This window comes from Alligator mississippiensis, chromosome 1, assembly GCF_030867095.1.
Source record: "Alligator mississippiensis isolate rAllMis1 chromosome 1, rAllMis1, whole genome shotgun sequence".
Classification (NCBI taxonomy): Eukaryota; Metazoa; Chordata; order Crocodylia; family Alligatoridae; genus Alligator; species Alligator mississippiensis.
In genome coordinates, this window is record NC_081824.1 from 442,031,483 (window position 1) to 442,054,496 (window position 23,014).

Genomic DNA, 23,014 nt, shown 5'->3' on the forward strand with positions numbered 1-23,014 from the left:
TTGTTCAGTGCAGGTCCCCGAAGCCGTCTTCATTCTAAATAAAGCTGTTGCGAGCAATGTGTGCTGGTGTTTGCTCCCTTCCTGCTCTGGCTAATGAGTAACAGGACCCATGAGCAACTGGAGCGTCTCCCTAGTTGTTGGGCACCACATGGAGTCGGGGGTCTAACAAACAGTAATAGTATTGGGTAACAAATAATGATTTCAGTAAAGAACAGGGGGAGCTTTCATACTTCAGGAAAGCCAGTTTAGTTCTTCAATACCAAGGTACTCCATGTATATCTTCCATACCAGTATTGTCTCAGCCTGCACATATATAACCTGTGGTATTTCCTGCAGTTATCAAAGAAAGTGAAATATGTACAAGTACAAGAGAGTAGAGAAAAAAAAATCATATACATTCTTTCCACACCCCATCTCTTCCACTTTCTCTTTCTGGATTATAATAAGCCCCCCTCTCCACACTGAAGAATGATTTTAGAATCTAAGTTCAAGTAAATCATAATGAAAAACTAATAGAGGTTAATTAAAGAGGACGAGTGGCAGCACCATCATCTTCTTTGATTTATTACTTTAACAGAAATATTTGCAAATTGCAAAAAGAGCTAAGTGAGGAAAAAGTATTATTCTTTTGGCAATTATATTGAGAGCTGAATTTATAAAGGCTTATTCATAAATAAACATATCTTTTTACACCAGAATGCTATTTAAGATTTATACAGTAATGTGATTGTTAAACCATAAAATTACAGATTTTAATGCTATTCAAAGAGTTTTAATTATAAAATAAAGAACATAGTGAATCCTTGGTGGATATTTATAAAATAAGCTTGAAAGATTTCTTGTGGCTGAATTAAATCGTATCTTGCACTGAATGTATGTTGATATAGATTTTATTATAGTTATGATCAGAGATAAAGAAACAAAATACAAGAACAAAGAACCAAGTGTAGGTGAGATCCTTTTAGGGAACATTCTAAAACTAAGGCAATGAAAGCTGGTGTCTTTCTAGTAAAGCAAAATATATAGAGCTTTGTTAGTTACTTATTAAATGTTTACCTTTAGCCAGATTATATTTTAACCTCTGTTTGAACTTTGCAGCTAAAGAAAGAAGAAAAAGTATTGCTCTCTAGAAATCTCTGCCTCAGACCAAAACTTGAAACTACCTCTGGTGTTTTCAGGTAGAACACATGCAACATGAAAACAAGAAAGGTATGTTTCTAAAATGATCAAGTTACAGTGAAACCCTTTGTGGAGAGGGTTTAAGCTTGGTTTATTGTCTTCTACCTTACATCGGTATAACTACTTTTAATAATAAGGTGTTTTCCCACAAGTCTACTGAAAAACTAAAAATAACATTTGCTTTATTCTTTATGAATGCTTTTCTCCTGCCTTGTGGAATAATCCTTTACAGAAATTATCAATAGATAATTGAGCTAAAAGAAACTGTCTTGACTTGCACGCATTTTACAAATGTACTTGTTTCAGTCTTAAAAAAGCATTATGAAAATTTATCATCCCAAGCACAACTTTGATTTGTCCAAATCTGCAGATATGACAGATATTATAATTTTGCTTTTCCAATTTTTTCTTAGAGTCAAAGGAATTCTTACTTTTCTTTTAAAAAGAGGAAAAGATACTATTTACATAGCACCAAAGATGTATTTAACAGTAACTGTCCCTCTCTGATTGTTCATGTTCAGTCATGTCTCATTACCAGGGCACAATGCACATTAAATAGAAATTAAAAAGGAAAGACTGGTTAGCTAGTTTCCTTGGTTCCTCTAACAAAGCTAGTGGCAGAACTGTAATGCTATCTAGTACACCCACAGATAGAGGAATGACCTTCTGGGAAGGTTAGCTGCAAAATAAGCAGGGGTAACTGATGAACAGGGATCTGGGTTTTCCGTTTCCTATGGAAAAACCGAGAAAACCATGGATTTCCTGGTTTTATCAGAGAAAATGCAGATTTTCTCTTTCAGCAGAGAAACCTGAAGATTTCCCCTTTTTGCAAAGAGCTCTGCAGGCTGGCAGAGTTACAGCCTACAAGAGCTGTTTGCAAAAAGGGCAGGAAAGGCCCAACCCTGCCTGGAGGGGCAGGGGGAGGGGGAGTGGGGGAAGGGCAGAGCCTGCGGCTTTTAGGTCAGGCTTACTTTCCTCCCAGAGCCTGTTAAGTGGTATGTGGGGCTTGCAGGGGGCTGGAGGGTTGAGGAGCAGGTCTGGGATGGAAGCTGGCTGGGGCCTAGGGAGCGGGGAGATGTTGGGGAAATACATGGAGTGTCTGGCCAGTGCCTCCATGTGCAGCTTCCCCTAAGGGCTGCTAGAGTTGCTTTCATTTCATGTGCCCCCAACCAGGCACTCTGGCCTGTGTATGGAGGCAAGGGGCACAAGCCAGGCTGGGGGGCTGTTGTGGGGGCAAAGAGGGGCACCAGCAGGACCAGGGAGGGGGGGCTGTGGGGGGGTTTTAGTTTTAAATTATGGATTTTGAGGTTTTTATCAGAGAATTTGCTATTTTTTATCATGGAAAACCAGGATCCCTGCTGATGAATAAGCAGTCGTGGACCAAGCAGTGGCAGCACCACCAGGACGTGGTGGGGACAGCAGATGGCAATGCTTTCCTGCCTGAAAAGCCACATATATCCTTTGATGGTGCTGTGACATGGCAAATATAGGTTGCTACTATAATAAGCCTGCTCAGACCCCAGCAATGGGTCTACAAATCCTCAATGGTGGAGCAGGAGGAAGAAGATATTAAAATCTCAACAGTTGCACAGGCAGATGAAGGCTGCAGCAGAATGAGATCTCTGTCTTGGCCTCCTTGCCATTGGATTAAGGGTCCCATTCTGTCAAAAACTGTGTGGAAGCTGATGTGCAGCTGCTTCTCCATAATAAAGGAAATCACACACAGGTGTCTTTCATAAAAACGGCCTTTCCAGCACATTTTTCAAGCCCTTTGGCAGCCACTAGTGATGACAGAAACAGGATTGTGAGGTCTGAAAGCTCCTAGTCATGAACTGGCATTGTGAGGTCTGGAAGGATTGTGAGGTCTGGAAGCTCCTAGTCATGAACTGGCATGAAGGCAGCAGTTACAAGAAGGTTGTCTAGTAGGGCTGTGTGAAGCTTCAGTAGCCGATTCGATTCAGAGGAGGTTCGGCCCGATTCGGCGACCAAACCTCCAAATCTGAACAGAATCAGGAAAAGGTCTGAATCAATTTGGAAAAGATTCATCGCCGCTTGGGAGATTTGGCCATAGACAAACAGGCAGCAGTCCTCACCATGCTGGACACAGCTGGTAAGCCTGTTGTGGTGGGCAGAGGGGGGAGGGAAGGGGTGTAGGGGAGGGAGGGATTGGGACTGAGGCTGGGATAAGCTGCCCAGCTGGGGCGGAGGGTGAGGGACTAGGAGGGGGCAGGGGGGTGTGGGATGCAGATGCGGCAGTGTTCAAAGAGGGGGCTATGTCCTGCTGCCACTTGCCCACCTGGGGCAGGGAGCAGGGAGTGATGCAGGCATGGTGTACTCTGGGCAGAAGGGGGCAAGCAGCAGGAGGGCATAGCACACTCCTTGCCCAGCTAGGGCGGGGGTGGGGGGCATGGGATGTGGGCACTGCCGCCAATTGCCCAGCCAGGTCGGGGGGGGGGGGTGTGGGATGCAGGTGCGGCAGCTGTGCCCTGCTGCCGCTTGTCACCTTCTGCCCAGAGTGAGCCTTGCCTGCATTATGCCCCTCCTCCCCCGCCCTGGCTGGGCAAGCGGCAGCAGGCCAGAGCCCCAACTCCCAGCACTGCCTCACCCACATCCTGCACCCCTCCTCTTCCACCCCGGCTGGGCAAGTGGCAGCAGGGCAGAGTGGGAGGGAGGGCAGGGCAGAGCCCCTGCTCCCAGCACAGTTGGGCTCACATCAGTGTTGGGAGCAGGGCCTCTGCCCTGCCACTCCTTACCCAGTCGGAGTGGTGGGGGGAGGGGGTGCGGGATGCGGGTGTTGCCGCCACTTTGTTCTGCTGGCGCGGAGGGGAGTACACTGCTGCTGCTTGCACAGCTGGATTAGGGGGGCATGGGATGTGGGCATGGCACCACTGAGAGCAAGGGCTATGCCCTGCTGCAGCTTTCCCCCTTCTGCCCAGAGCAAGCTGTGCTCCCGGCCCCGGCTGGGCAAGCGGCAGCAAGGCATAGCCCTCACTCCAAGCCCGCATCCCGCGCCCCCCCTCCCCTCTCCCTGAGTCCTGCACCCCCCGCCCCAGCTGGGCAGCATGTCCCAGCCCCAGCCTCAATCCCTCCCTCCCCCACATCCCTTCTTTCTCCCCTCCGCCCACAACAGACGTACCAGCTGGAGGGAACTGTGTCCAGCATGGTGAGGATTGCTGTCTGTTTACTCTATGGCTGAATCTCTGAAGCAGCGCCGAATCTTCGGATCTGATTCGGCCAAATCGAATCAGGACAGTGATTTGAATCTCCACATCGAATCACTGTTCTTCTGAATCGGCTGAATCTAAATCTAAAGCAAATACTTGCCGCTTCATACAGGCCCATTGTCTAGCACTTGAACGAGGACAGGAGTGCAATTCGGCAACTGGAACTGAGTAGCCCTCTTCAGGATCTGCTCTGATCACCCTGCATGGGGAGGGAATTAGAAAAGGTGCATGTGCCTGAGTTGCACCAGAGTCTGTTGACCCCAGATTGGCTTTATCTACGTAAACATTGGGCAAGTGGTTCAAATTCTGTGCATGGTTTGTACTCGGTGTGATGGCACGCCAAGTTGAAAATAAAACGCCATTTTCTGCCCCCGTCTGTCGGCGGTCATAATAGCTCCTGTTTATACCTCTTCATTCCTAGTTCATAGCCTTCCAGTATCCCTCCAAGATGACTGCTTGTATTTGCATAGAGTTTTTCTCTAATATTTAGCCCAGCCTGTTTCTGCTTCTTTCATACTTGAGGAAGGACACCTGATGCCTGAAAGCTTGTTTAACAGCTCTCCCAGTTATAAGGTTGATCCAATAAAAGATCACAAAAAAGCCTTGCCTCTCAACATTTACTGGACCATTATGGCTACAATCACACTCCTGCTGTTTTTATTCTGACCAGGATAAATTGGGTTGGGGCACAGATTTTTTGGTCCATCTTTTCTAGGGCCTTCCTCCAGAGAGGCAAGCAGGCAACCCCAGAATAGAGCAGTTTGGATGCCTTGGTAGTTATCTCAGGTTCCGTAAGGCTTTTATGGAGTCCTTCAACCATTACACCAAGACCTTCAATGCATATGTCTAGGCAAAAGTATGGAGGAGTGGAGGCTGTCCTAGACCTACGACCCCTATTTAGACCACTGAGACAGAGTCCAAAGGCCAGATTGAGTCTAGATGTTCAATGACTTAGTGGTTGTAGCTTCTGCCAGAGAGCAACAGCTAGGAAGTGCTCTAACTACTTAATGCCTCAGTGACAGTGCGTTCCTGTCCGGGTGATGTCCCTTAGCCAGCTAAGGAGTACTCACAAGGCACGGGGACTAGGGTTTTGAGGTGCCCTATACTCACCTTAGTCTGGGAGGTTGCAACATTGTGATATTTTATAGGAGCTACCCTGCCATTAGTAGCCCCACCATGTTGCCACCAGCCCCTGCAGTCGGATGAATTTTACAGTCAAACCCAGGACCAACCAGCCCTCTATAATACTAATTATATCAGCAATGGGAGCAATACAAAATTAAGGATTTTATAAAAATAACCTGCATGAGGTAAGCACTAATTCTGCAAGAGTCAATAGAACTTAGCTTCAAGTCACTTAAGTGCTTTTAAAATTTAAGCCCCAAACCTGGATGCTTTTCCAGCAGCCACAAAGAGCATTCTGGGATTGTTCAGGGACTTGAGATGCTTTGCTAGGACCTAGGAATTCATCTGCCAGATATTACTTAACAGTATATCTTGTATATTGTCATGGTGAATAGTCTTTGTAGAATATTGTATTTACTTGTGGTGGTAAAATAAAGCATAGGGAACAAAATGCAAGGATCATAAGCAGTGCCCCAGAATAATTTAAATCTCATTTGAAAGGTTAATACATATGATGTCCCTAGAGTCTGATAGAAATCTAAGGTTTGGAACTAAACATCTCAAACCAGCTACTGATCAACACTGATCACTATAATAACATTTGTTTTTTTCAATTAAAAAAATTAGGAAACTATTTAAAGGAATAAGTTAAAAAATAAGGTTTCAAAGTCAAGTACTCAAAAGTTAGGACATACCCCCAAAGCTGTCTTTGCATATACATCATGATACAGTCTTTAGTTACATGATTTATTACAGGATTACACAAGACCCCTGTTTCATATAGTTCATAATGTCTACTGTGCTGAAAAGCTGAATAAATTGTGGGGTGAATGAGGCTGTTATATGTGTGACCCATGCTTCATGTATCAAAGTGGGAAGATTTGGATTGCATGTGATAGGAATAGCAGGAAAGTCAGAATGGATGCCTGGCTATAGAGAAGGAGATTCTATTTCTGTGAGAATCTGATGAATCTATATACAATTTATTAATTCTTGCTGATGTTATGAAATTGCTGTATTAGGAATACCTCAGTGTCTGTGGAATCCACCATTTGCTGTTACTGCTGTGGCATGTACCTCCTGGATCAGGAGACTGGTTCCTTTTAAAATCAGAATGGTGTCCATTCAAATAGGAAGTCCTGGATTTTATGGGCATAACAACATCACTTTACACTGGTGTTCTGAAGAAAAAATCATTAATGCTTGTAAAGAGCTAAGACCCAGAACCTTAAAAAGTATTTAGGTACTCAGCTCCCACTGAAATATAAATGAATTAGATACCCAAGTAAGAGTCAAGAACCCAAGGAGCTTTGAGACTATAGGGCTATAATACTATGATACCAATGTGACAGGGAAGTCCATAAAGAAATTAATTATTTGTTTTTAATGCAAGGTTTGGTGCTAATAGAGAGGGCACACTGAATGAGGAGGATGAAAAGACAGTGAACAGCTTCTCAGTTTGTGCGCAACTTCTATCCTGCACACTGATTGAGATGGGCAGGGGGGAGGGGGCATGTGGAAAAAATAGTAGTTAACCAGATCATTAGACTGTATCTTAATGAATAAATACAAAGGATGCCAAACCTTCCATGAGAAACCTTAATTCTGAATGGTCTTCACTTTGCACTGCTTGACATTTAACATATTTTTGTGTGTCATTTGTACGAAAAATTCTATGAATACTAATTTAGTGATCTTTACTTATTCATACAGATTTAACATATTGATCTGCATTGTAAATTTTTGTGGATTACTATATCTTGGCCTCAACCCTCCATTATGATCTAATGAAGTGGCACCCTGAATTTACGCAGGATACCACTGAAATCTTGGTCCATTACCAAATCTTGATATGAAGCTAAAATGTCATCCTATAAAGCAAGAAAGTGCAGGTGCTTGGAATAGGGGTGCATTGATAAAGGTTTTCTTGGCTGATACCAATAGCCGATTATTCACCAGGCGCATTGGCTGATACCAATCCAAGAACTGATTTACAGAAGCACAGCCAGGCAGTGTGGATAGCAGCTCCCTGCAGGTAAGCCTGTGGAGGGGAAGGGGCGTGGGGTAGGAAAGGGACATGGTGGGGGTAGATCGAGGTCCCCACTGTGAGGGAGGGAATGGGGCAGGGGCTGGGGACACTGCCCAGCCAGGGCAGTAAGTGGGACCCTGGGGCCAGGGTTGGGAGTGGGACAGAGCTGCGGACAGCTCATCCAGGCCATCAGCATCCCGGCACTTAAAAACGGTGGCGGGCACACTTGAACTGAAGCTTGGCAAATGAGCTTTAGTTCAAGTGCCCCCACCACCATTTTAAAGCACAGGGATGCTTTTAGGAGCTGAGTCGAACACAGCAAGGGTGGAGGAGGGCTGCCCACTGGGGGCTCAGGGCTCTCCGCCCTGCTGCCTTTTGCCCTGGGAGCCATGTGATGGCTGTGCACCTCCTGGCCATCTAGCAGCGGGAGGCATAACTCGTTTCTCCCACCACTTCCGGATGGGCAGAGGATGCGCAGTCAGTGCGCGGCTCCCGAGGCAGGCAGGAGGGCAGAGAGCCCCGAGCCCACAGCGGGCAGCCCGCATCTGCCCTGTGCACAAATCCAGGGGGTCACATGCCACCCCATGCCTCCCCCGGGGTACATGCAGTGGCACAGAACCGCCTCTCCTCTCACACCCCTACACCTCCTGAATGAGCTGCCTGTGGCTCTGTCCTGCTTGGACCCCAGGGTCACATTCACCATCCTCAGCCCCAACCCCTATCCCACTCCCTCCTTCACCGTGGGGGCCTCAATCTGCCCCCTCCATGCACCTTCCCTTTCCCATACTCCTTCCCCTCCATAGACTTGTCTGTGGGGTGCTGCTCTCCACACTGCCCAGATGCATTCCTGACTACGTGCATGCTGTGGCTGCACAACTGCACGTAGTGTCCAGGGGCCTGACCAGAAGGCATTTTATATTTATCGGTGACATTATTGGCTACAATGGCCAAAAAAAACCCAATGATGTTAATTTTCCTTTTATTGGTGCTGATCCAATATGGCACCTATATATCAGTGCACCTCTAGCTTGGAATGAATCAATTCACTTGCATGAGAATACCAAAATAACTTGTTTGGACAAAGTTAGTTAAATTGGCAGCTATATTCAAATTTAATTAATAAGGTTTATAGCAAGTATGAGGTTACTGGGAAAAGTCAGATAATCTGAATGACACTGGTATGTTGCAGGACTGAATAAGAACCAATAACAACTTAAGATCATTGACCTTGCTAAAAGGATAATATGGACATCACTTGATTCTGTCACATGATCAGCATATTCATGCCATGAGTCTTAATGAATAAAGATGGACAGCATTTTTATGTTTAGAAGACCAATCTTGGAATGGAAGTTGTCACTGAAATGAAAGCTGATTTCTATCCAAGTGCCCCCTTCCCTAACCTCATTTAAAAAAAATTCTTCTAATGGACACAAGGTGCAATTCTTCTAATGGACACAAGGTGCATTACAACTTTTTTTTTTTTGCCTGAATACCAAGGAGTATATACACAGAAGGCTATTTTTCTCTTAGTTGTGTCCAGACCTCTGAATAAGGAAGCAGGATAGGACATGAATTGAAGATGCAACAGAAGATGCATAGCAACTCATTCCAGAAATAACACAAAGTTGCTGTAAAAAGGAGTTCAATTTTTTCCATCAAAACATTAAATTTTATAGATGTAGTTCAATTCCACAAATACATAAGTAACTTAACTATTGCAAGCAATCATTAGTCATATGATCCAGCTTATTCACGCAAGTAATTTTTTCCACATGCAGAAGTGTCTATAGGTTCAATTCATTTTGTTTGACTACTAATTACAAAAGCTAAATGAAAGTAGTTTTTGGTCCAATATCTTGCTTTACTGTTGTATACTTGATGTATTTTAGTGCATTATGATTAGACTTGGCAGAATTCAATTTTTATTTTTTAATAAATCCAATGGATGAGATTGATGTTAATTTTTAAGCATTTATTTCCATTTTTATCAATTTTAATTTTTAGGATTGTACAAAGTGAGGGGTGTAGTCAATTTACTAATGACAGTAGGATATTAAAAGCTTAAAAAAAAAATCACATCAAAATATTTTAAAAGTAAATATCTGTAAAGAAATAAATCATACCTGTTTTAAACATTCTTTTCATTCATAAAAAAGTGAAAAAATTAAAAATAAATTAATAAAAAAATATCTTGGGCCTTTTGCTCCAGTTATTGGAATGCCTAATTTGCTAGATCCAGTAGACTAATCCAGATTTTGCCTGTAGCTCCCTCGTCTACTTTGTCACTTCCTCTTCCTTTGTTCCCAGTCCCTTGGGGTTTCTGGGAGTTGAAGTCCAAAGTACAGTAAGCACAGTTCTGTAGGACTGCTGTCATTTCACACTCCATCAGCTATCATTTTTCTTACTTTCTTTTTCTATAAATATTGATTATTAATGATAGGACATATTTTTTTTGTTGGTCTGTGAGTGTGAGGTGAAATCAATGTTTATTAACATTCACCAATAAAAAATGAATCCTGTGAAGCCTAATTATGATATAAATAGCCTTTGGACCAGCGAGTTCCTAAAAATGATGCTTCCTTTAAAAAGCAACATCCCTTTAATGAAGGCACGGATCTGGGAGAGTAGACATGTGCTTTCCAGTCGCTGCTACAATTGGTATTTTGTACACACTAGGCACCTTCAGGAAAAGAGGTCCTATCCAGAATACCTAATATTTATATTTCTCTTAACTTCCTACTTCAACGTCAGACAAAGCAGAGGTCTGAGTCCTGATTTCCCATGTACCAGGTGATCATCTTGATCACAGAGTACTGGGGAGAAGACTCCCAACTTCTCTCTTGTTTTGTGAATGGTACCTGAATTCCATTGTGAAACTAGCTTTTTTCCAAATTTAATTTTGTTAAAAATTCCCCCAAATGAAATTAAATATTGTGTTTTAATTAGAAGACATTTTCCACTTTCAAGATTTTTAAAAATATTTTGCCAAAAAAGCAGAAACATTTTTTTGGATCAAAAATTTTTTTAAAAATGTGTTTGGTTTTGGCCAAGCAATCAAACAATTGTCTTCTGATAAAACTCTACTATTTTTTTAGTCACGTTCTTAGACAGAGTTAAAACATTTTAACTGAAATTCTTAAAAAAGTTAGGAGCGAGACAGCCATCAGTCATGGAAAAATTCAAGTCAAAGTTAAAATTTGGGAATGTTAAAAAAAATTCAGGATAGATTTTTATGATAAAAAGTGTTAAGCAACCTTAGCTATCAACTCTACTTTTCAAATATCTAGATGGAGAAAGAAAAGAGAGGGCCTCTGTTTATGAGTGAAAGTTATCTATACAAGTTTCTCCAAGATACAACATATTTAATGACGGTTTTTGAAAGACTGCATTTCGTTTTACGGTGCAAACACAAAAATTGTTGCAAGAGGCAAAACTAAACATAGATAAATTTCTGTAATGTTCTAATCGTGAGAAATGACACAAAGGTCATTGCAAAATGAAGGCTTAATACTGAAACTATACCTATCTTTAAAGATAGGACACAGAGAACAAACAGTGAATCTGATTGTAGGGACCACATAGAACTTTACTGCCCTATATGAAAGAAAAGAATTTTAGGAATTTTTATAATCCTGTTGGGCCTGTAAAAACTGAAACAAAGGGAGGCAAATAAAAGGATTTTCAATGGTTGGTGAGACAAGCCCTTGATGTTTGCCTTCAGCTTTGTAGAAGCAACTGTTGGATGCAATTACTTTGACTGATCTGAGGAACACATAGTAACAAGCTTATTAAAGGCTGTTTATAGAAGTTTTATACACAGTATTATTAGATATGGTTTCTTAATGCTTTATTGTCATGTCAATAAATTTGAGAGCCACAATTCATTAAGAGATCAGTATAATCACAGTAACAACTGCCAAAATTTGGGCTGCAAAACAATGACACTAATTTTTCTGCCGACATTGTCTGAATAGAGTCCCTAAAATACACAATTCTAGAAAGAAACCCCACAAAAATATTGTAAACAATTTCAAATTGCAAATATTTGCCCATTTCACAGAGAAGAATACAAGCGGCCCCTAGTGGTAATAATCAAATAAATTCTAGAAGAAGAAAGCTAGATTATTTATAGGCCCAAAGGTGTTTTAAAAAGTGATACTAGTGATACAATGCAAGACTTTATACCATATCTGTACAATATGTTCTGCTATACATTATATTTTTAATGTGTATATATGTCACTTAAGGATGTTCTCATGAAAATCCATTAAAGGGAACTGGATTTTTTTTTGACAAAGTGCAGCACAATATTATTTTCTTACTATGATACATTTAACGTTATATTGCTTAGACTTTTATGTTTTAAAATTAAAAGTGTTATAGAAAATTATTTTGTATTTTAAAAGAAATTTTACTAGCTCACATCATCATCATTATCTAGGGCAATGGGGGGCAATCTTTTTAGCAAGCATGACACAAATTAGCCCCTCACACTCCCAGGAACTGCTGCTCTGCTTTCTGCTTCCTACTCTGTTTCCTAATCCTGCGTGATCTCCTACTCTGCTTTCTACCCTGTGCTCCCTGCTGCTCACATTTCTGCTTCCTACTCTATCTGCTGCTGTGCTGCCTTTCCCTTACCTGATCTGCCACAGGCCACACACAGAGGTTGCCCTTGCCACTTGTGCCACAGTTTAGCCACCTCTGACTCAGGGAATGTATCAATGTATCCACATTGTTACAGCATCTACTGCAAGGAGAACACTAAAAAAAAGTAATTCCAATTAAAGAGATTATTTTCCTCATATAGAATGTTCTCAAGCCTCTGCTGAACACCTGTGTGAGCGCTATAAAGCTAGAACTGTGTGTTTTTCTGAGCATCAGTGTCAGAGACTTCAAAATATATTTGGCTGTACCTACTACTTCAAAAGTCACCTGTGCAGATCTATCAAGGGGCAACATACATGCTAACTTGGCACTGACTAGTGGATATGCTGGAGGGTAGGGCTAGGATTCAGAGAGACCTTGACAAATTGGAGGACTGGACCAAAAGAAATCTCAAGAGGTTTAATAAGGACAAGTGCCAAGTCCTGTACTTGGGATGGAACAATCCCAGGCACCAGTACAGGCTGGGGACCGACTGGCTAAGCAGCAGCTCTGCAGAAAAGGACAATAAGCTGAATATGAGCCAACAGTGTGCCTTTGTTGCGAAGAAGACTAACGGCATAGTGGATTGTACTAATAGGATCACTGCCCGCAAATTGAAGGAAGTGATTTTTTCCCTCTATTCTGCACTGGTGAGGCCACATCTGGAGTACTGTGTTCAGTTTTGGGCCCCTCACTACAGAAAGGATATGGACAAATTGGACAGAGTCTATCAGAGGGCAATGAAAATGGATAAGTGGCTGTGGCACATGACTTCTGAGGAGAGGATGAGGGATCTGGGCTTACTTAGTTTGGCAAAGAGAAGACTGAGGGAGGATTTAATAGCAACCTTCAATTACCTGATGGGTGGTTCCAAAGAGGATGGAGTTAGACTGTTCTCAGTGGTGGCAGATAATAAAGAAGTAGCAATGGTTTCAAGTTGCAGCAAGGAAAGTTTAGGTTAGATATCAGGAAGAGCTTTCTCATTAGGAAGGTAGTAAAGCATTGGAACAGGTTACCCAGAGAGGTGGTGGAATCTCCATCCTAACGGTTTTTAGGACCTAGCTAGACAAAGCCTTGAGTGGGATGATATAGTTGGGGATGGTCCTGCTTTGGACTAGATGACCTTCTTAGGCCCCTTGCAACCTTAATTTTCTATGATTCTTTGAAACCAAAATGTGTGGTAACATTTTAGCAAAGAGCTACAAGTGATAAGTGGAAGAGTCCTGGTCCTGGTCAAGGGCCATATCAGCCTAGGACACCAAGAGAGGAAATACACTGCTTTCAAAGACAACATATATGAGCCCAAAGCAAGCAGACCATTATTAGTAGATGTTTAGGATTGTAAATCCAAAAAAAGCTTCTACAAATTCCAAGAAACCAAAAAGAGGACACAAAAATGCTATTATGTATCATACAAAGTCTTGGGACTTCAAGTCAACACCTACAATCTTCATGGCTGTTTTTAAATAAATAAGAACTCGTATAATTTTTTTTTGGAATACAAAGAAGACCTTAGGTATGAACTATAGCATAAGTATACAGTGTTTTAATAACACACTGGTTTGAACTGCGTCACTTAGTGAGTCTTGGACACTGCAGGTGCCGACATCAGTCAGAGGATCTAAGTATAGTAATAGCTACCTCTTGGGCTTTTCATTTTTATTAAACTTAAGACACTTCAGAAACATTATTTAGAAACTACATATTAAAACATCATACCTCCAAGTTGCTCAGATGCTGCTCTTCAAGGAATTGTTGCATTTCTTCCAGATTTTGCTGGAAGAAAAGTTGGTTACTATCTGGATTTGTTGTACTGTTTTCCTGTTTTGCTTTATCACTGCTAACCCATGCCGAGGTCTGTTTCTGATGCAAATAATCGTTTCTAGATGAAACTGAGGGAGAGTCTGTTGTTCTTGAGGTAGAAAAAAAATACAATTCTTACTTTTTGCATGCTTTATAAGTATTTTTGAGCAACTATGCATTTTCAAATATGTTTATTTTTTAAAATAAAAATATGCAGATATCAGAGCAAAAATGTAATACCTGGCAAATAAAGTCAGGGGTTAAAGTATATGTTCTACAATTAAATAATCAGATTGTTCTTTCCAAAGGGCCCCTGCTTTATCCCCTGCACAGGCTGGACCTACATAGGGGATAAGTCAAGGTTCAGGGCTCCCCAGGGGAATGCTACGACTAACTGTCATAAATTCCTAGAAGACCGCTTTAAATTAGACAAAAGAAAAAACTTTACAACTTGAGTGTCCAGGGTCTGAAACAGACACCCCCAAAAGTGGTACAAATCACCTAGTTTGGATATCTTCAAAAATGCCTGGATGCTCACCTTACTGGGGTCATCTGACCCCAGCAGTCCTTCCTATCCAAGTGCAGGGGAGGCAGACCTGATGATCTCGAGAGGTTCCTTCCAGCCCCTAACATCTATGAATTTATATAATGAAGACTGTAGGACCCTGATACAATTTTTGCAAATTCTGAAAGATGAATAATGAATTAAGGAAGGAGTACACGAAGTTTTTAAGAAAGTTGACTTCTGCCTGGAGAATTGCAATTCTATCCCTCTGTTTGCCATAGAGTTTCTCTGTGATGTTAATCAAGTCACCTCAAAAAAGCTTTGTGAAAATAAATTTATGACATAACTAAAGAGTATAAGAATGAGAGTCTTTGCAGAAGCCTATGAAAAATTAATAATGCTATCTTCAGAGCACTTAGACAACAAATAGTAAATAAGTCATGGAGCCATGCTGAACAACAAAGAAACAACAAAATATAGAATAGTTGCTCAAGAAGTGAATATTGTCCAATCTGTGGACTGGAGGAGGCATGGCTTTGTGGAAAAAACAAACACATGAACTTATCATTAAAAATTGCATCACAATCCACCTAAAAGAGAAGCAGTAAAGTATTTGGTTAGAATTTACTATTAAATAAGTAGAGGGCTGAGTGGTCTAGAGAACTAGGGCACTGGGACAGATTAGAACAACCTGGAGGGTAGGGATAGGATTCAGAGTGACCTAGAAAAATTGGAGAATTGAGCCAAAAGAAATCTGCAAAGTCCTGGATTTAGGACAAAAGAATCCCACGCACTGCTAAAGGCTTGGGACCAACTGGTTAAGCAGCAGCTCTGTAGAAAAGGACCTTGGGGTTACAGTGGACAATAAGCTTGATATGAGTCAGCAGTGTGCCTTTGTTGCCAAGAAGGCTAACAGCATACTGGATTGCATTAGTAGGAACATTGCCAGCAGATCGATGGAAGCAATTATTCTGCAATATTCTGCTCGGGCGAGGCCACATCTGGAGTACTGTGTCCAGTTTTGGGCGCCCCACTACAGAAAGGATGTGGACAACTTGGAGAAAGTCCAGCAAAGGACAACAAAAATGGTTCAGAGGCTGGGGCACGACTTCTGAGGAGAGGCTGAGGGAATTTAGTCTGTAGAAAAATAGACTGAGGGGGGATTTAATAGCAACTTTCAACTATCTGATCGGTGGTTTCAAAGAGGATGGAGTTAGACTGCTCTCAGTGGTGGCAGATAACAGAAAAAGTAGCAATGGTCTTAAGCTGCAGCAAGGGAAGTTTAGGTTGGATATTAGGAAAAACTGTCTCACTAGGAAGGTGGTGAAGCACTGGAACAAATTACCTAGAGAGATGGCGGAATCTCCATTCTTGGATATTTTTAAGGACCAGCTCAACAAAACCCTGGCTGGAGTGATCTAGTTGGAGATGGTCCTGCTTTGAGCAGGGGGTTGGACTAGACCTCCTGAGGTCCCTTCTGACCCTAATTTTCTATGATTTTATGATTTTAACCTGGAGGATATTCTCATTTACGGTAGCACTGAGCGAGCCTCAGGTTTCACCAGGGTTAGGGAAGTGGAAAGGTTAGTCTCCTCTTCTCTGCTTTGTGCTAAATGCACTGCAAAAACGAATTTGGGGAAAAATGCATTTTACATTTTGTAAAACTGCACTATTGGGCACTAGATAAAGTTCCACAATTAAAAAAAGGAGTATTCAACCATTTGCTATTTTTTGTATGTATCAAACAACTCTAAACAATTTAATCAAAAGAACAAACATAAATGCTTACCTGCAGTTAGTCTTTTCCCTATTAGGCAAGTAAAATCCTGATGTTAAAACTGATCCTTTAATTTGTTCCAGGGCTTCCTCTAATTGAGGAACTGGTTTTCTCTTCACTAGGTAGATTAAAGGAAAATACATCGTGTTTTGTAAAATTCTTTGTAGAACTGTGCCAAAAATGCTTTGGGCAACATTTTCAAACTCCGATAACTTTAAATCAGATTGTCGTTTGTCCTTCTCAAGCAAAGATGATGACCGAGTCCAGCAGGGTGGGGCGGGGGAGGGCGGCGGGGAAGAGAGAAAGACAGAGTGAAAGAAAAACAGCGGGGGGCGGGGGCTGGGGGGGGCCAGTGTAACTTAAATCAGATTAAGTTACAATTAATAGAAGTAGTTTCATCTTCTGCTGAAGCTCCCATTGGGACAGTTCTAGTTAGGTGCCTATCTGTGAATTCAGAAACCTTATCAGTGAGACACCTTTGAGCTTTGACATTTGTCTTTAGTCTAAATTACTGAAGATAATTACTAAAACCAGTTAATTTTGAAACGATATCACACCTTTCTTTGATTTATGTCAGATACATTATCATGTGAGCTTATGAAGTACCTCTTTTGAGTATTTTCAAAGAGGTATACTGCAGTTTTCTGCCTACATCAGGAAAAGCAGGGCAGCAAAATCAGTAGCTTTACAAAGCCAGTAAGTCAACCCTTATGCAAGTGGACAAGAAGGGAGTGAAATGGTGGTATTTGGACTGGCCTTCCCAAAACATTATGCAGAGCAGCTCTGGGGTCACTGAATATTGACCTGACAGTCTACTCCAGGGGTGGGCAAAATTTGGCCTGCAGGGCCCCTAAAAAATTTAGAAAATTAATATTTATCTGCCCTTGGTTCCTGTCAAAAATGACTGGAGCCAGGGGCAGTAGGACCCAGGGGAAGCCCTGGCGGGCTCCTGCAACAGCAGGGCCCACCCAGCCCCACCCGGAAGCCCCAGTAGGGGCTTCTGGCCCAGGACCATGTGGCTGCACCGCGCTGGAAACTCAGGTAAGCGAGGGGGGGGGGCAGGGAGGGGGGCTTGGGAGTTGGGAAGGGTAGGGGAGGACCCCGGGGAAAAGCTGAGTGCTGGGAAAAGCAGCCACAGCAGGCGAGGAGCTGCTTCCCCTCCCCCACCCCCGCACTCAGCACCAGCTTGTAACCCACCCCCATGGCCAGCCTGGGCCCCATGCCAGTTCCAGGCTTTCCCATCAGGGCTGTGTGTGGTGGCAGCAGCTGCGGCCCCCCTACTTGCTGTACTGGGCAGTATTTGCCATTGCCACCTCTTGACTGCCCAGCGTGCAAGATCCGGGGTGGGCAGCAGCAGTCAACACTGCCCGTGGCTGGCTCCCCGCGCTGCAGCCACTTGCATCTGCCTGGGGCTGTCTGTGCCTGCTCAGGACAGCTCTGTGCGGGCTGCAAGTGGCTGTAGCAGGGAGCGTGGGCCATGGGGCAGGGGAAGGGCCGCTTTTCCCTGCGCTCAGCACCAGCTCCTTCCCTGCCAGTGATTAGGTGGTCAGGGCTGTGCGCTGCCTCCTGCCTGTACCATGGGGATGGGGGCACTGGGAGTGAGCAGGCGTGAAGCCAGTGGGAGCACGGGACATGCACTGGTGTGTCCCAGGGCTAGCGCCACCAGGGTCCAGAGCAGAGCGGCAGGGGTACAGGCTCCCAGGCAGCAGGGGCTCTATGGAGCCGGCCCAGCTCCCCCCTCTCCCTGCTGGTGCAGCCCAGCCTGGCTCCACAGACCCCTGCCAGCCTGCGCCCTGCTCTGGGCCCCACCAGTGCTGGCCCTGGGACACTGGTCCCATTATGGTGACCAGGGGGTAGGGCACCTGTGAAGGGGCGGGGCTACCCACGCGGCCCTCGACAGCTTGCCAAAACTGGATAAGTGGCTCTCTGCCCAAAATAATTGCCTGCTCGTGGTCTACTCCCATCTCAGAGCTGTGGGAGATCAGCAGAGGGTTTGTGGTTTGCTGTACTGCTTCATTTTCTGGACTCATGGCAAAGTTATGAGTCCAAAAACACTATCATTCTGTTTTGTTCTTCTTTAACATCTGATCTCAAAGTCAGAAACATTACCTCACACTTGGAGCTGTTGCATGTGTGACAACAAACCTGCAAAGAGTATCTAAGCAATATACCATAGAGTTTCAGTCTTGGAAAATTGAGTGGAAATCAGACTTGGATAAAGCTGTCATACATCCCTGCCAATATGTATTGGTTCCAACTATGAAGGAGAGTTGAAGAGACCTTTACTTTTCAGTGATTAGAGAACAGCTAATAGTGCTGTATAATTCATAAAAATATGTAATACATTAAATTATTAGACTTCCTTTAAACTTTCTTCTTTTGACTAGAAAATATTAATTCTTACAAATTCAAAATTCAGGTATTTTTATATGAATATCTTTACAATATTCTAATCTCTTTGGGATTTCTCTGATGCACAAGGCATGTTTATGAAAGCACAATAGCATGAACAGTAGGCATGTTGGAATGGCAACTGGGTAAGAAGGGAAAAAAAAAGAATCAAACTACAGCACATTCCTGGAAGTCTCATTACATACTATAATTGGAAAATAACAAACTATTTCATAGCAGAATAGGTATATAGAAAATAGAAAAAGAAAATTAGAAAGTACTGTCCCCACCCTCTTTTCTGACCATTTTATATTACATATATTGAGTTCAAGTCTCTTCTTGCTTAAATCTCCTTCTCTTTAATAACGATGACCTTACTTCACTTGCATGGAGTTATTAATTTTTTTGGGGGGGTAGGGAAGGGGGGGGATGAGGGAGGGGTTCAATAAGTTGAATAAACTGATAAGTACATATAGCACAAGCTTTCATTACACCATGGAAAGGATTTCCAAACCTATTTTCTCATGCTGAGGAAAAGGGAGATGAGTACGTTGGAACTTTTCGGTTGCTTCCTGATGCTTCAGTTTCCTTTGCTGCAGTACTCGTTCTCTAAATCTTTTTTCCTTTTCTTCTTTTTGTTTCCATTTTTCTTCAAGTGCTCTATATTTAAAAAGGAAGAGCAAATGATACCTTGTGATCTGAATAAAAATAAGTATCACCCCGGCATTATTATGCTGAAAGAAGTGTTTTTATTATTTGTCTAATTTAACACAAATATATTTTAGTTAAAAAGCTTATACCTCTTTACCCCTCTCTCATCCTCCCTGCCCCTCCTCCCCGAGTTAGTGACATAAATAGCATTGTAACTGGCACATTAGGATTCACTTCAAAATTTTTTTGAAATTGGGCAATCTGCAAGTAACAAACAAGGGCATACTATATTTTTAATGTCATATTTTTCATCAGACATAATACAGAGAAAACAAGGATATAGGGACTTCCAAGCAGGTCAGACTTGTATCCTGTCTCCAAAATAGGCTTGTACCAGATGCTTCATGTTGTGGTGTAAAGCCCACATAAGTGGCAATGCAGTAGGAACGGAAGTGAACCTGCTATGGAGAATTGCCATTATTAGTTGTAAAAATGAAAATTGTGTAAAAAAAAGCTATTATTCAGAAATTTCAAAATTCAGGAACTGGTTTCTGGTTGAATCGACAAGTAATTATTCCACAACTTCCTGGAGAAAGAAGGGACGCTCAGAATAACTTACTATACAGCTATAAGTAACTGCTTTATAGCTGTACAATAGAGACACTGAGCAATAAAGAGACCACTTGAAGATGCCTGATATGAAAGGTAGAATTAGTTGCTATCAGTGGGGTGAAGGTCTGCATTCCTGTTTTAAGTTTTATCAGCAAAACTTTCCTTCTCCTGGCACAGCCTTGCATCCATTTATGCTCTGTCTTTTTGCCTCTTGTTGACAGAACAGTTAGCTCTTGCTGACAACGTTAAATGAGGCCCCCAAAGACAGAAGCACTTCAGCACAATTCTGTCAGCCCAATGCCTGTGCAGATACAGAAATACTTGTACTAGTATAAGCAGTTTTGTAGCAACAAACCCTCAGTACAACTCCCGCTAAGTAGGGACACCTCTGGTTGAATTTTTTAACATTACTGCACAAGACAAGAGTCACTGGAAGCCTATCTTCTATATGACATCCTCAGCAAGTCTTGGAAAAAGTATCTTTAAAAGTTACTGCCATAAGTGCACCTGTAACAGTATAGCTCCAGGTCTAGGAGCTGGGAGAATGGGTAGGAGTGAACTCCTAAATGTCTTTGGGCTGTGGATAGGGAAACATGCAGACACAGTTGCATTTGCTGGCACTGCAAAGCCTATGGAGATCGTGGGATGTAGCAGGGACAATGATTAATGTTGGCCAAATGAGAAAAATGCAACAAGCTTACCAGAACAAAAAGGACCAGTACACATCACCAGTGGTACTCCTTCCCAGCACCTACACCTATTATAACAGCTCAGTGCCCTACCTTACCGCCTTGATATCAATGTTCACCTCTCAAAAATTAAATGAAGGACACTCTGGAATTGATGGCTAAGAAAGACATGGATGCTAGTGCTGAGCCAACTGAAAGCCAAGTGTAGTTTAATAGAACTGCTCCATTAATGAGGACCCTTTTGTTTACTCTCTTCTCTCTATGGGATAACTTTCCAGAAGCATCCAAGCTAGCCTTTAAGCTCCCATCTCAAAATGGCTACAGATCAGCTGTAGAGACAAAGACATTTTGCTTTAAAATACCTGTAAAATAGCTACTTTACGTTAAGGGGTTGAAATGTCTGTAATATGTAATAGTCAAAATTGAAAGACAGCCAATACAAATTCCCAAATACACATTATTACAGAAAATATTGATTTTAACTACTGGAGATACAACTTATAATGAAAACAGGAGACCACTACTACTGATATGAAAGTGCATGTGTGCATGATTTCCAGAACTTAGAGAAAAAGTAATGCCTGAACTTTTTCAAAACATAATTTTAAAGAAATTGCTTGTGTTTAACCAATGCAAAGTGACCAACAGAAAAAATACATAGAAAATATAGTGTAAATAGATTTCATGTAGATAGATTTAATTCAAGTCTCAGGATACAACAACCACACACTACTTGCATTGCGGAGGTCACATTCAGAAAAGTCAGAAACAGCATGTGGTAAATTAAGGATTTGGACCGTCTTAACACAGTCACAGGGATCCTGCACTGGTTGAAGAGAAGTCAGATGATTTTCGCATGAACAGCTTTTCTGTCTTCTACACAATTTCACTGGACTTTTCCAACAAACAGCATTTTATCTTTGAGTACTTTAGGCAAAACTGCCTTGTATCTTCTGCTGCGAGAAGACGAAAGGGGTGACATGCTATTTACTCTTGCTCATCTAAGTGGCAGTTTTCTAGCCATCTACCTGGATGTTTTTGGCCCCACTTTATGCTTTGGATGCTTAATCCTGCATGTGTAGACTGGCTGTAAACTGAATGTGTACGGATGTACATACACAGCCCAGGTACACATGGGCCTGAGTGCAAGTCATGGAAAAATAGGAGGAGGAGAAAAATAACATTTCTATGTTTGGGCCCCAGTGTTTTAGCCTATGTATCCCTGAGCTACATAGATAACATTTTCATCACCTGGACTTAGCACCCGGACTCACTTATTGATTTACACCGCAGACTTACCAACTACTGCTCTTCAATCAAATTCTCTGGAATACTACTGCACTACCATCAACTTTCTAGATTCCGCAATCTACATCCAGGAGGGCATCCTACATAGAAAACCCATAGACTACCACACTTACAACCACCAGCAATCGGCCTAAACACAACAAAAAAGGGGTGATATAGTCAGGCCCTCAGACACCACCACATCTGCTCTCAGGAGAATACCCACGACATTCATCTTGCCAAAATGAAAAGTCTTTACCCAGAGCATGAACGCTCTAGAATAGAAAGACTGTATCTTTGAAAAAGCCACACAGATATCCCACAGCAACCTACAAGATAAAAATTGACTGTACACTGTGGACTGTCACTTACTATCCCACACTTGAGTCTATAAGAAGAATCAAACTACAACCTATACCTGTCAAGGACCAGGCCTTTAAAAAATATCCCCCAACCTCCTCTCTTGGCTTTCAAACAGCCCTCTAACCTTGCCCAACTTTTTATCAGATGTAAACACCCTGATCAACAGGCATCTAATGGGACCTGGGCCTCCCTTAAAAATAAAAGCAAGACCTGTCAACATACCTCTACTGTCACAGTGATCAGTACTCCCCACAACAAAACTGTCAGACTCCATGGATCACGTGCACGTTAATGCCAGAATGTGGTATACCTCACCCAGTGCAGCAAATGCCCTCATGGCAACCATGTGGGTAAAAAAACAGACAATACTATGCAACAGAAAGAATGATCACCAAAAATAGGGTTCAGGATAGAGACACTAAAACACAGGTAGGAGAACATTTTTCACAAAATCACTCACTGCCTGACCTGACTGCTTTTGTGCTAAAGCAGTGCTTTCCAAACTTTTCTTCAGCGTGACCCCATTTATGACCTTATTTCCACAGCATGGCCCATTGCTCCCAACCCACAGCCCCTCCAGTCCCCCAGGGCCAGGGCCCACAGTGCCTTGCCCCTGCCCCAGCAGTGCCTGAGCCCCAGCTACCACCTGTGGGAGGCGACAGCTGGTGCAGCCTGAGAGGAGTGCAGAGCCCAGCTTCCACCCCCGCCCCCTCCCCTCGGGCAGCACCAATA

General features: G+C 42.6%; 1 protein-coding gene across 5 annotated transcripts in view; it reads right to left on the reverse strand.

Annotated features, from left to right (window-relative positions):
- The window catches only part of CEP126 (centrosomal protein 126), a 54,841-nt gene that overhangs the window by 21,631 nt on the left and 10,196 nt on the right, over positions 1 to 23,014 (reverse strand). For 2 of the 5 annotated variants that reach the window (XM_019482029.2, XM_019482028.2), the window contains exons 3-5: positions 19,195 to 19,340; positions 16,302 to 16,407; positions 13,924 to 14,116 (exon numbers count right to left, since the gene is read on the reverse strand). In XM_019482029.2, the coding sequence (XP_019337574.1) occupies positions 13,924 to 14,116; positions 16,302 to 16,407; positions 19,195 to 19,340 (445 nt within the window). Of the gene's footprint in view, positions 1 to 6,556; positions 6,668 to 13,923; positions 14,117 to 14,545; positions 16,279 to 16,301; positions 16,408 to 19,150; positions 19,341 to 23,014 lie in introns of those variants that run through there. The other 3 variants (XM_019482030.2, XM_019482031.2, XM_019482032.2) reach the window with 3 other exon arrangements.